The sequence below is a fragment of the Pristiophorus japonicus genome, chromosome 12 (assembly GCF_044704955.1).
Source record: "Pristiophorus japonicus isolate sPriJap1 chromosome 12, sPriJap1.hap1, whole genome shotgun sequence".
Lineage (NCBI taxonomy): Eukaryota > Metazoa > Chordata > Chondrichthyes > Pristiophoridae > Pristiophorus > Pristiophorus japonicus.
This window is the reverse complement of record NC_091988.1, coordinates 175,589,100-175,601,239: the sequence shown is the minus strand read 5'-3', so window position 1 is coordinate 175,601,239 and position 12,140 is coordinate 175,589,100. Positions and strand designations below refer to the sequence as shown.

At 44.4% G+C, this 12,140-nt stretch overlaps 1 protein-coding gene across 2 annotated transcripts in view; it reads right to left on the bottom strand.

Moving 5' to 3' along the window:
• The window catches only part of xkr7b (XK, Kell blood group complex subunit-related family, member 7b), a 225,262-nt gene that overhangs the window by 17,542 nt on the left and 195,580 nt on the right, over nucleotides 1-12,140 (bottom strand). For both annotated transcript variants that reach the window (XM_070895077.1, XM_070895078.1), the window contains one exon: nucleotides 4,702-4,901. In XM_070895077.1, coding sequence (XP_070751178.1) covers nucleotides 4,702-4,901 — 200 coding nt within the window. The remainder of the gene's footprint in view (nucleotides 1-4,701; nucleotides 4,902-12,140) is intronic.

Below are 12,140 nucleotides of genomic sequence, written 5' to 3'. Positions count from 1 at the left end.
ATTATTTTATTTTCCTTGTTATCGTTTCAGGTGACCTTTACTCCTAGTCATTGCATCTTTCAACCACACCCACAGTCCCCACTCAACTTCTACACAATCCTGTCTCCCTAACCTTCTATCATCTTGTAACAAACAGTCACGTTCTCTCACCTGGTGTTCAATTTACTCTGATCCTATTAATGCCACCATCGTGTCACCACCCAACTCACCCTGAGCCTACTGATAGAACCAGCTGTCACCACACAAAATATGCTACAAAGAAACTCTTTCAACAATATCACCATTTACCAGTGTTGTCCAAAGGAAATTGCTGACTAGCTGCAGCCATGGCTTCGGCGACACCGTTTTAGTCACATGCACTAATTTTAGTAGAAAAAGCCTTACACATAATACAGGTAAATGTATATTTACTTAAATATCTACCACCATTCAGTGCAAAACTTTCCAGCATTTTCTCGATGAATAAAGTTTGGCATTTTGACACAAAATGATTGGACACGGCACATCTTAGTGCAGCTTCGAAGCTTTTGTCCAGCAGTTGTGAGTGGTGTTCTGACTATCAGTGATTGCTGAGAACGTTGACTCGGACAGCAAGATGTGCTAAACCCGACCCCACTCTTCATCCAGAAGGCGGCTGGAGGTTGTTTGGCCATTGACAGGACGGACCCTGTTGGAGCTCGTAATTGGATGAGGTAGCTTCTTTCAGCTGGCCTGTAGCGGTATTCTGATTGGTCGGTCTGACCATGGTAACTGCTCCCCTCACCACATACAAACCTACGCACAAGTCGGCTGCCTGTGTTTTTGTTCAAGGCATGATGCATAAATGAAGTAAAGCCTACATTTTATTAACTATACACAATTCAGGAGCAGCTACCCAAATAACTTGGGCAAATCTATATCATTAACATTTGATGCAGTTCTTTTCATCTTTATTTAGAAATAATATTAGTGTTTTTAGCCATACAAGATCATAGTTTTAACTAAGACACAAGCATTGAAGTAATTAACTGTGTCATGATGTGGTATTCATCATAATTAGGGAGATATTAGGAGGATTACTAATTTCAGCTGCAGAATATCGTTAATTATAGCCCTGGGTTTTATTATTCCAAGCAGCCTATTAGGTGACTCATGCATGTACTTATTTGTGTGACAGAGCATTTTTTGTGACACATCATTTGACTTATATGTGCTTATGATGTTCATGTGATTTTAACTGGGATTAAACACTGAAAAGTCTCTCTCCTGAAATTCAAAAGCCTATTGTGCTCAATTTAGCATGTCAGCTTGGATAACTGGCAGTACTCTGAATCAGAAGGCCGAGGGTTCAAGCCCCACTACAGACTTGAGCACTTAATTTTAGCTCATAATTGAGTGCAGAACTGATTAAGTGCTGCATTGTCATTCGGATGATATGTTAAATTGAAGCCCTGTCTGCCTGCTCAGATGGACATAAAAGATCTCACTGGAGAAACATTGGAACAGGAGCAGACCATTCAGCCCCTTGAGCCTGTTCTGTCATTCAATTAGATTTTGGCTGATTTGTACCTCAACTTCTTCTATCTGCCTTTGCTCCATATCCCTTTATACCCTTACCTAAATCTATTGATCTCAGTCTTGAAAATTTTAGTTGACCCAGCATCCACAATCTTTTGGGGAGCGAGTTCCAGATTTCTACGACCTTTTGTTGAAAAAGTACTTCTCGATTTCACCCCAAAATGGCCTAGCTCTAATTTTCCCACCAGTAGAAATAATTTCTCTGTATTTACCCTATTAAATCCCTTAACCATTTTAAATACCTCGATTAGGTCACCCCTCAACTTTCTAAATTCAAGGGAATACAAGTCAAGTTTGTGCAACCAGTTCTCATAATTTAACCCTTTCAATGAAACTGAGCGCAGTATTCCAGATGGGGTCCAACCAAGCCTCTGCACAACCACCACCACCAAACTAGATTAACTGGTCACTCACCTCTTTTGCTGTTTGTGGGACTTACTGTACTCGGGTTTGCTTACATAAAACAATGACTCGACTTCAAAAATAATTGATTGCCTCTGAAGCATTTTGGGACATCCAGATAATGTGATTAAAGCATTATGGCCCCGATTATAAATCCCCCCCTACCCCACCCCCTCATGACAGATGGGAAAGGAGTGAGTGAGGGGTTAAAATATGTCAGTGTACTCGCTGGCCCCAAGCCACCACATTCCCATCCAGTGGCATTTTAAAGGTGGCGGGTTTTTTCAGGGTTGAGGCTCGGAGTAAATCGAATTGGCTGAAGACTGTGATGGTGGTACCTCAGAAGGAGGCCGAGATGGATCACCCACATGGCATTTCTGGTTTTAGATGGTTGCGGACACTTCAACCTTGTCTTTTGCACTCACATGCTGGGCTCCGCCATCGTTGAAGATGGCGATGTTCAGGGAGCATCCTCCTCCTGTTAGTTGTTTAATTGTCCACTACCATTCACGACTGGATGTGGTAGAACTGCAGAACTTTGATCTGATCGTCAGTTGTGGGATTGCTAGACTGTGTCTATAGCGTGCTGCTGCCGCTGTTTAGCATGTATCTAATCCGGTGTTGTAGCTTCACCAATCTGGCATCTCATTTTCAGGCATGCCTGCTGCTGCATGCTCTTCTACACTTCTCATTTAACCAGGGTTGGTCCCCTGGCTTGATGGTGATGGTAGAGAAGGGATATGCCAGGCTTTGAGTTTACAGATTGTGGTGAAATACAATTCTACTGCTGCTGATGGTCCATAGCACCTCATGGCTGCCCAGTTCAGAACTGCTAGATCAGTTCTGAATCTATCCCATTTCATCATCATAGGCAGTCCCTCAAAATCGAGGAAGACTTGCTTCCACTCAAAAAGTGTGTTCTCGGGTGACTGTATAGTCCAATACGGGATTTACAGTCTCTGTCATAGGTGGGACAGACAGTGGCTGAAGGGAAGGGCGGGTGGGACTGGTTTGCTGCATGCTCCTTCCGCTGTTTGCATTTGGTTTCTGCATGTTCTTGGAGACGAGACTCGAGGTGCTCAGCGCCCTCCCGGATGCTCTTCCTCCACTTAGGGCGGTTTTGGCCAGGGATTCCTAGGTGTCGGTGGGGATGTTGCACTTTATCAAGGAGGCTTTGAGGGCGTCCTTGAAACGCTTCCTCTGCCCACCTGGGGCTTGCTTGCCGTGTAGGAGTTCCGAGTAGAGTGCTTTCTTTGGGAGTCTCATGTGGGGCCCGCCCCAACGGAGCTGGTCGAGTGTGGTTAGTGCTTCGATGCTGGAGATGTTGGCCTGAACGAGAACACGGACATTGGTGCATCTAGCATCCCAGTGGATTTGCAGAATCTTGCGGAGGCAGCGCTGGTGGTATTTCTCCGGCGCTTTGAGGTGACTACTGTATATGGTCCACATCTCCGAGCCATATAGGAGGGCGGGTATCACTACTGACCTGTAGACCATAAGCTTGGTGCTGGATTTGAGGTCCTGGTCTTCAAACACTCACTTCCGAAGGCGACCGAAGGCTGCGCTGGCGCACTGGGGGCGGTGTAGTACCTCGTCGTCGATGTCTGCCCTTGTTGATAGTAGGCTTCCGACGTTGTCCAAGGCCATGGCCTGGATTTTGATGATCGTGGGTCCCATTTAGCACGGTGGTAGTGCCACACAACACAATGGAGAGTGTCTTCAGTGTGAAGACGGGACTTATGGGCTGTGCGGTGGTCATTCCTAATCATATTCAAATTCACAAACTGCCATGGTGAGATTTGAACTCACGTCTTCAGATTATTAGTCCAGTCCTCTGGATTACTAGTCCAATAACAACCACTGTGCTACCCCTAATGATGGTCATCATTAACGTAACAGCATATGAAAATTATGTTCAGATATTATTTTTTAAATTGAATGGCAAAATTGGATCAAGATAGGTGGCTGGAATAAGTTTACATGTCTAAGACTTGGATGTGTTAATAGATCACAAAGTACAGAGGAGGAAGGCCATTCAGCCCATCTGGCTCATCTTTCTATAAAAACCCAAAGATAACATCCAACTGCCTCGAACAATTCCAAAGGTTTAGCTATGGGATACACGTCAATAATTAGGAAGTTAAGAATAAGAAAGAGAATCAGGTGAAACTTTTCTACCCAGGATAACAGAATTGTTGAATATTATCAGCGAAGTGGGGCATTAGTGATAGCATTCCCCATCTGAGCCAGAAGGTGCCGGGTTCGAACACCACTCCAGACATCCCGGCGAATGGAGACCGGACCTCTTACTTGGAATTCTGGATTATCATCCAGTAGAATACTTTCATCCAGTGAATGTATGTGCCCTGCCCCTCATTGTGTGTGTTGTGGGAGCTCTTTAATCCCGCCTGCCATATAGGGCTAATCACCCTGGTCTGGTATGGGGCCGTTATAAAGAGGCTATGGCCATGAAAGGTTGTCAGCCTGCGAATCTTTCCACTACACACTGTTCCCCAAGGGAAGAGTGTGAAGATGTGAAAGCAGCAACAGCATGGAAGTGACAGTCTAAATGGGCTGAAAGGACAACTGGATGAGTTTTTGGAGAGAGAAGGGAATCTATGATGCAATAAGTGAGAAGTAGGTGAGGTTGACAAAAGGAACAAACTTGTAGAGTCTTTTTCCATTGCTAAAAAGTGTTCTTTTCGTATGCCTTTATATTGTGACAAAATTATTGAGGCTTACCTTGCAAGGTTCCAATGTGGTTTCTCTGCACCATAATACTGAGCTGCAGGACAAGCTGTGGCGCACTTTTAAGAAAGGTCTCCAGCAGGCGCAGCATGTTTATGTCAGCGCTCTCAAACATCATTCTCCAGTAGAAGTGTCGGCGCTCATGTTCTCTGTGCCAGCGGCTTTGAATTCCAAGATACATGGCTCTGAGATACCTATTTAAAACACAAATAATGTTCAAGGCAACTTAATGACTACTAATTCCGCAGTAGCCTCTCTATTAATGACTGGCCAGTACACAGCAGCAAATGGTCACTTTGCTGATGGGAGCTTGTGCTCAGTCATCAACTAAATCTCTATAGAGTTCGAAAGAATAAAAGGGTTGGTTACTTAACAAGTGCAGGCCAAGGTTGCTGCCTAATCAACTGGTTCGAAGATAGGACTGTAACTCATCCACTACTGGGCTACTTAACTATTTCAAATAAAAGCAATAGTCAAAGTTTTATCCTCATGCCTTTGAAATGGTGTAGTCCGAGCTTTAAAGATGCTGATGCAGTTGGTTACAACGGCAACTTGTATTTATATTGCACTTTTAACTAGTAAAACTTCCCAAGGTGCTTCACATGAGTATTATTAGATTTAAAAATTTGACATCGAGCCACATAAGGAAAAATTAGGGCAGGTGACCAGAAGCTGGGTCAAAGAGGTAGGTTTTAAGGAGCATCTTGAAGCAAGTGGGGTAGCAATGTGGAAAGGTTTAGGAAGGGAATTCCAGAGCTTAGGGCCTCGGCAACAGAAGGCACAGCCACCAATGGTTGAGCGATTATAATCGGGGATGCTCAAGAGGGCAGAATTAGAGAAGCATAAATATCATAGGGGCAGGGTTGTAGGGTTGAAGGAGATTACAGAGGAGCTAGGGAGGGGCGAGGCCATAAAGGGATTTGAAACAAGGATGAATTTTGAAATCGAGGCGTTGCTTAACCGGGAGCCAATGTAGGTCAGCGAGCACAAGGGTGATGGGTGAGCGGGACTTGGTGCGAGTTAGGATACGGGCAACCGAGTTTTGGATCACCTCTAGTTTACGTAGTGCAGAATGTGGGAGGCCAGCCAGGAGTGCGTTGGAATAGTCAAGTCTAGAGGTAACGAAGACATGGCAAAGAATCTGAAGATGACTTCACAATTGAAAGACGGTCACTAGTCAAGATAATGGGCCATAATTTGCTATAGCAGGGCATCGAACAGCATCTGCCATTACTTGCACGTTTAGATTTTCAATGCTTTTGTGTGGCAAGTTGCTGAAAGTGCGAGTTGATGATGTCGCAGTGAGGGAACCGTGCATTTGGGACCCGAGTGAACAGGGTAAGCAACTGCCTATCTCCTTAACCAATCAGACTCGAAGATTGTGAAAAAAAACAGTGCAAGTACTGTGAAGGAAGTTTAAATTAGAATGTGAGAATTCAATGTCAAATCAGGTACAGAAAGAGAAGAGCGACGGAAAGAAAGACTGGATTAAGAGAGAGAGAAAGAGAGAGACAGAATGGAAAAGTATTGTTTTGAAAAATATCTTCAACAACAATTGAAACCTGAAGGAATGAGATTCCACATTTGTAATAGGGTAATTTTCAGTGCCAGAAAGGTTGACGGACACACAGACACTATTTAGTCCCATAGTAGTTTATGTATGAAATTATGGTTGGATTTACACTACAATTTTATCAGTGTGGTTTTGTACCAACACTAAAGTTGTAAGAGCAAATGTTATGAATTTGTGTTCCGAGCAAAGAGCTTCAACCACCAGGAATACATACTGAGAGATTGTGGGAATTCTCCCCATTACTTTCTGCCATGGGGTGCATGACCCCGAATTCCCAATATGGGAACGTACAAAATGTAACCACAGTCAGGCGAGGCCAAGATCACACTGCTTCTGTTTAACATCTCGGACTCGGTAAATCCACTGTGATATTAAACCAGGTGTAAAAGATAGTGAAAATGTCCTTTGGACCTCCTGGACACTTTTTAGACTTAGCTGCAATTAATTTAAATGTTTATACATTGCAGATTCTGTCAGACACACTATTACATTGTTCACCCCTGCGGTGCAGAAGGGAGGGATTCAAGTTCCTGGGACATTGGAACTGGTTCTGGGGGAGGTGGGACCAGTACAAGCCGGACGGTCTGCAACTGGGCAGGACCGGAACCAATGTCCGAGGGGGAGTGTTTGCAAATGCTGTTGGGGAGGAGTTAAACTAATGTGGCAGGGGGATGGGAACCTATGCAGGGAGATAGAGGGAAATAAAATGGACTCAAAAGCAAAAAATAGAAAGGAGAATAGTATAAGTGGAGGGCAGAGAATCCTAAGGCAAAAAACAAAAAGGGCCACATTACAGCAAAATTCTAAAGGGGCAAAATGTGTTGAAAAGACTATCCTGAAGGCTCTGTGCCTCAATGCGAGGAGTATTCGGAATAAGGTGGACGAATTAACTGCGCAGATAGCAGTTAACGGGTATGATATAATTGGCATCACGGAGACATGGCTCCAGGGTGACCAAGGCTGGGAACTCAGCATCCAAGGGTATTCAGAATTTAGGAAGGACAGACAGAAAGGAAAAGGAGGTGGGGTGGCCTTGCTGGTTAAAGAGGAAATTAATGCAATAGTAAGGAGGGACATTAGCCTGGATGATGTGGAATCGGTATGGGTGGAGCTGCGGAATTCCAAAGGGCAAAAAACACGAGTGGGAGTTGTGTACAGACCACCAAACAGTAGTAGTGAGGTTGGAGACAGCATCAAACAAGAAATAAGGGATGTGTGCAATAAAAGGTACAGCAGTTATCATGGGCGACTTTAATCTACATATTGATTGGGCTAACCAAACTAGTAGCAATGTGATGGAGGAGGATTTCCTGGAGTGTATTAGGGACGGTTTTCTCGACCAATATGTCAAGGAACCAACTAGAGAGCTGGCCATCCTAGACTGGGTGATGTGTAATGAGAAGGGACTAATTAGCAATCTTGTTGTGCGAGGCCGCATGGGGAAGAGTGAGCATAATATGGTAGAATTCTTTATTAAGATGGAGAGTGACACAGTTAATTCGGAAACTAGGGTTCTGAACTTAAGGAAAGGTAACTTCGATGGCATGAGGCGTGAATTGGCTACAATAGACTGGCAAATGATACTTAAAGGGTTGACGGTGGATAAGCAAAGGCAAACATTTAAAGATCACATGGATGAACTTTAGCAATTGTACATCCCTGTCTGGAGTTAAAAATAAAACGGGGAAGGTGGCTCAACCATGGCTAACAAGGGGAATTAAGGATAGTGTTAAAGCCAAGGAAGAGGCATATAATTTGGCTAGAAAAAGCAACAAACCTGAGGACTGTGAAAAATTTAGAATTCAACAGAGGAAGACTAAGGGTTTAATTAAGAGGGGGAAAATAGAGTACGAAAGGAAGCTTGCAGTGAACATAAAAATTGACTGCAAAAGCTTCTATAAATATGTGAAGAGAAAAAGATTAGTGAAGACAAACGTAGGTCCCTTGCTGTCGGAGTCAGGTGAATTTATAATGGGGAACAAAGAAATGGCAGACTAATTGAACAGACAGGAAGCAGAGAGTCGGGATAAACGGGTCCTTTTCAGAATGGCAGCCAGTGACTAGTGGAGTGCCGCAGGGCTCAGTGCTGGGACCTCAGCTCTTTACAATATACATTAACTATTTAGATGAAGGAATTGAGTGTAATATCTCCAAGTTTGCGGATGACACTAAACTAGGTGGCAGTGTGAGCTGTGAGGAGGATGCTTCGAGGCTGCAGGGTGACTTGGACAGGTTAGGTGAGTGGGCAAATGCATGGCAGATGCCATATAATGTGGATAAATGTGAGGTTATCCATCTTGGGGGAAAAAACAGGAAGGCAGAATGTTATCTGGATGGCGGCAGATTAGGAAAAGGGGAGGTGCAACGAGACCTGGGTGTCATGGTTCATCAGTCACTGAAAGTGGGCATGCAGGTACAGCAGGCAGTGAAAAAGGCAAATGGTATGTTGGCCTTCATAGCAAGGGGATTTGCATATAGAAGCAGGGAGGTCTTACTGCAGTTGTACAGGGACTTAGTGAGGCCTCACCTAGAATATTGTGTTCAGTTTTGGTCTCCTAATCTGAGGAAGGACGTTCTTGCTGTTGAGGAAATGCAGTGAAGGTTCACTAGACTGATTCCAGGGATCGCTGGGCTGTCATATGAGGAGAGGCTGGATCAACTGGGCCTTTATTCACTGGAGTTTAGAAGGATGAGAGGGGATCTCATAGAAATTAATAAGATTCTGACAGGACTGGACAGGTTAGATGTGGGAAGAATGTTCCTGATGTTGGGGAAGTCCAGAACCAGGGGACATAGTCTTAGGATAAGGGATAGGCCATTTAGGACTGAGATGAGGAGGAACTTCTTCACTCAGAGAGTTGTTAACCTATGGAATTCCCTGCCGCAGAGAGTTGTTGATGCCAGTTCATTGGATATATTCAAGAGGGAGTTAGATATGGCCCTTACGGCTAAGGGGATCAAGGGGTATGGAGAGAAAGCAGGAAAGGGATACTGAGGGAATGATCAGCCATGATCTTATTGAATGGCGGTGCAGGCTCGAAGGGCCGGATGTTTCTATGAAAGAGGAGCTATGCACATACATGTAACCACAAAGGCGCAGGGTGCTCTCCTGGTAGCAGAAATTCACTCAGACAAGTAAATAGGGTACTGTCTGGCTGAATTTGAATTGCAGTTACTGGTCTCAGATCAGGAAGCTATCGTGTGAAAGCACCCTTAGAGACAGTCCCCGACAACTAGTATCTGACAATTTCATGACTGGTTTGAGCCAGTCCGCCCTAACAGTTTTGTAAGAAAATGTTGAAATGTTGGTTGCTGTTTCATATAATAGTTTAAAACCTTGATAAAGAACCTGATGATAACTACTGTCATGAGTCGAAATAATCTTTTGTGATGAATTCTCTCAACAATAGAATTGTTCCCACAGCACGCACGTTTGAGAAGATTTTCTGAACACTGTGCAAAGGTTGAAAGGCACTTTATATTTTTATAGGATTTTTATCCTTAGGAGAGTGATCACAGTGTCCCTTTAGACAGTCAGTGTCAGGAAACTGGTTCCTATAGCATTGCTGAGTTCCATTGTTAATGTGACCAGAGGCCAAAAAATGCAAGACTGAATCCCGATATTTACTTTCATTAAATCAGAGACATAACTGTGATGCCAGTTTACTGCAGGTTGGCAGGAATAAGCAGTTAATGGAGGAAGAGCTGTTGGCTGCACTTTAGTTAAGTAAACACAGCTTTATACTCACACTGATCAACTTCTCCTTTTACTCCACTCACTTCCTCCAAATAAAATGTGCGCTGTGGAAACCTGCATGGGTCTTAGTTATGCCTGCCTTTCCGTGGAATATGTGGAACATTCTTTGTTCCAGTCCTACTCAGGTCCCCTTCCTCACCTCTTTTTCCGATACACTGATGACTGTGTCAGTGCTGTTTCCTGCTCTTGTCCTGAGTTGGAAAATTTCAATCACTTTGCTTCCAATTTCCACTCTTCCCTCACCTTCACATGGTTCATCTCTTCCTCGACTTATCTGTCTCCAGTTCTGGGGACAGACTATCGACAAACATCCACTATAAGCCCACTGACTCCCACAGCTACTTGGACCACACTTCCTCCCACCCTGCTTCCACTCTCCCAGTTTCTTCATCCCCATCGCATCTGTTCTGACAATGCCACCTTCCATACTAGTGCTTCTGATAGGTCTTCCTTTTCCTCAACCAAGGATTCCTTTCTACCGTGGTTATCATGGCCCTCAAATGTGTCTATTCCATTTCCTGCACTTCTGCTCTCACCCCTTCCCCTCCCTCCCAGAACCATAATAGGATTTCCCCTGTCCTCATCTTTCATCCCACCAGCCTCCACATTCAACAGATCATTCGCCACCATTTTCGTCACCTCCAGCGTGATCCCACCACCAATCACACCTTCCCCTCCCCTCTCCTCTCAGCATTCCAAAGTGACTGCTCCCTCCACATCCCCCTGGTCTACTCCTTAATCACCCCAACACCCCTCCCCTTCTCACGGTACCTCCCCAAGCAAGAGCAGGAAATGCAACACCTACTCTGTTACTTCATTCTTTCCACCGCCCAGGGCCCCAAACACTCCTCCCAGGTGAAACAGCGAGATTTTTTTTGCAATTTAATATATCGTATCCGCTGCTCACGATCCTTGTTATACAATCCTCTACATTAGGGAGACCAAACACAGATTGGGTGACCGCTTTGTGGAACACCTTCATTCAGTCCACAAGCGTGACCCCGTGCTCCCAGTCGCCTCTCACTTTAATTCTCTGCTCCACTCCTGTCCTCGGCATCTTACACTTTTCCAACTAAGCTCAATGCCTAAGGTAGAGGATTGTACAACTAGGATTGTGAGCAGCGGATACGGTATATTAAATTGCAAAAAAACCCTCGCTGTTTCACCTGGGGGGAGTGTCTGGGGCCCTGGACGGTGGAAAGGATGAAGTAACAGAGTAGGTGTTGCATCTCGTGCTCTTGCATGGGAAGGAACAGCACCTCATCCTTCTAATAGGCACGTTACAGCCTTCTGGACTCAACATCGAGTTCAACAATTTCAGACCATAACCTCTGCCCTATTTTTTCAGATGGCAGCTGTTGATGATTCTGCTATACCCATTTACATCTCTTGTAGACCCATCTTTTGTTTCTTTATTTGTCTCATTACCATCTCATTTTGCGTTGCACAATCATACCTTTTGTCTTTAATCACTCCTACCTTCCACCATACCACAGACCTTCCCTTTTAGTCTTTCCTCTTCCCCCTTTCCCAGCCCCTGTACTTGCTTATAATCTGTTACATCTCTTAACTTTTCTAGTTGTAACGAAAGGTCATCAGCCTGAACCATTAACCCGCCTCTCTGCACAGATGCTGCCCGACCTGCTGAGTAGTTCCAGCATTTTCTGTTTTTATTGGAGCTTTACATTTATTTGGAATTACACATTCCAACAATCAGGGTTGTGAGCTGCACACTAGACAACTTTACCAAGTACAAAGGCCCCTTCATGGATGCCTCAAAGGAGAATGGCTTCCTTAGGCAGCAAAGGAATCAGCAAGAGGATCGGCAATAGCGAAATGAGGATGCAGAGGTCAACTCATTAATAGCTGCAAGAGATATCTGTGCCACTCTCAAATACCCTTTACTCCACAAATGTCCCATATTCTATAGATCCTTTATCAAAGTAACTGCCAAACCTTTACAAGAACAGTGTCTGCATGCATAACGGCTTTAATGCAACCATAATTTAAACGTGAAACCAAATTGTGTGTTTTCAATGTTGGTTTCTCCAGAGTTCCCACTTGGTGACAGTATGCAACTTAATCTGTGCTTCTCCTGGAACT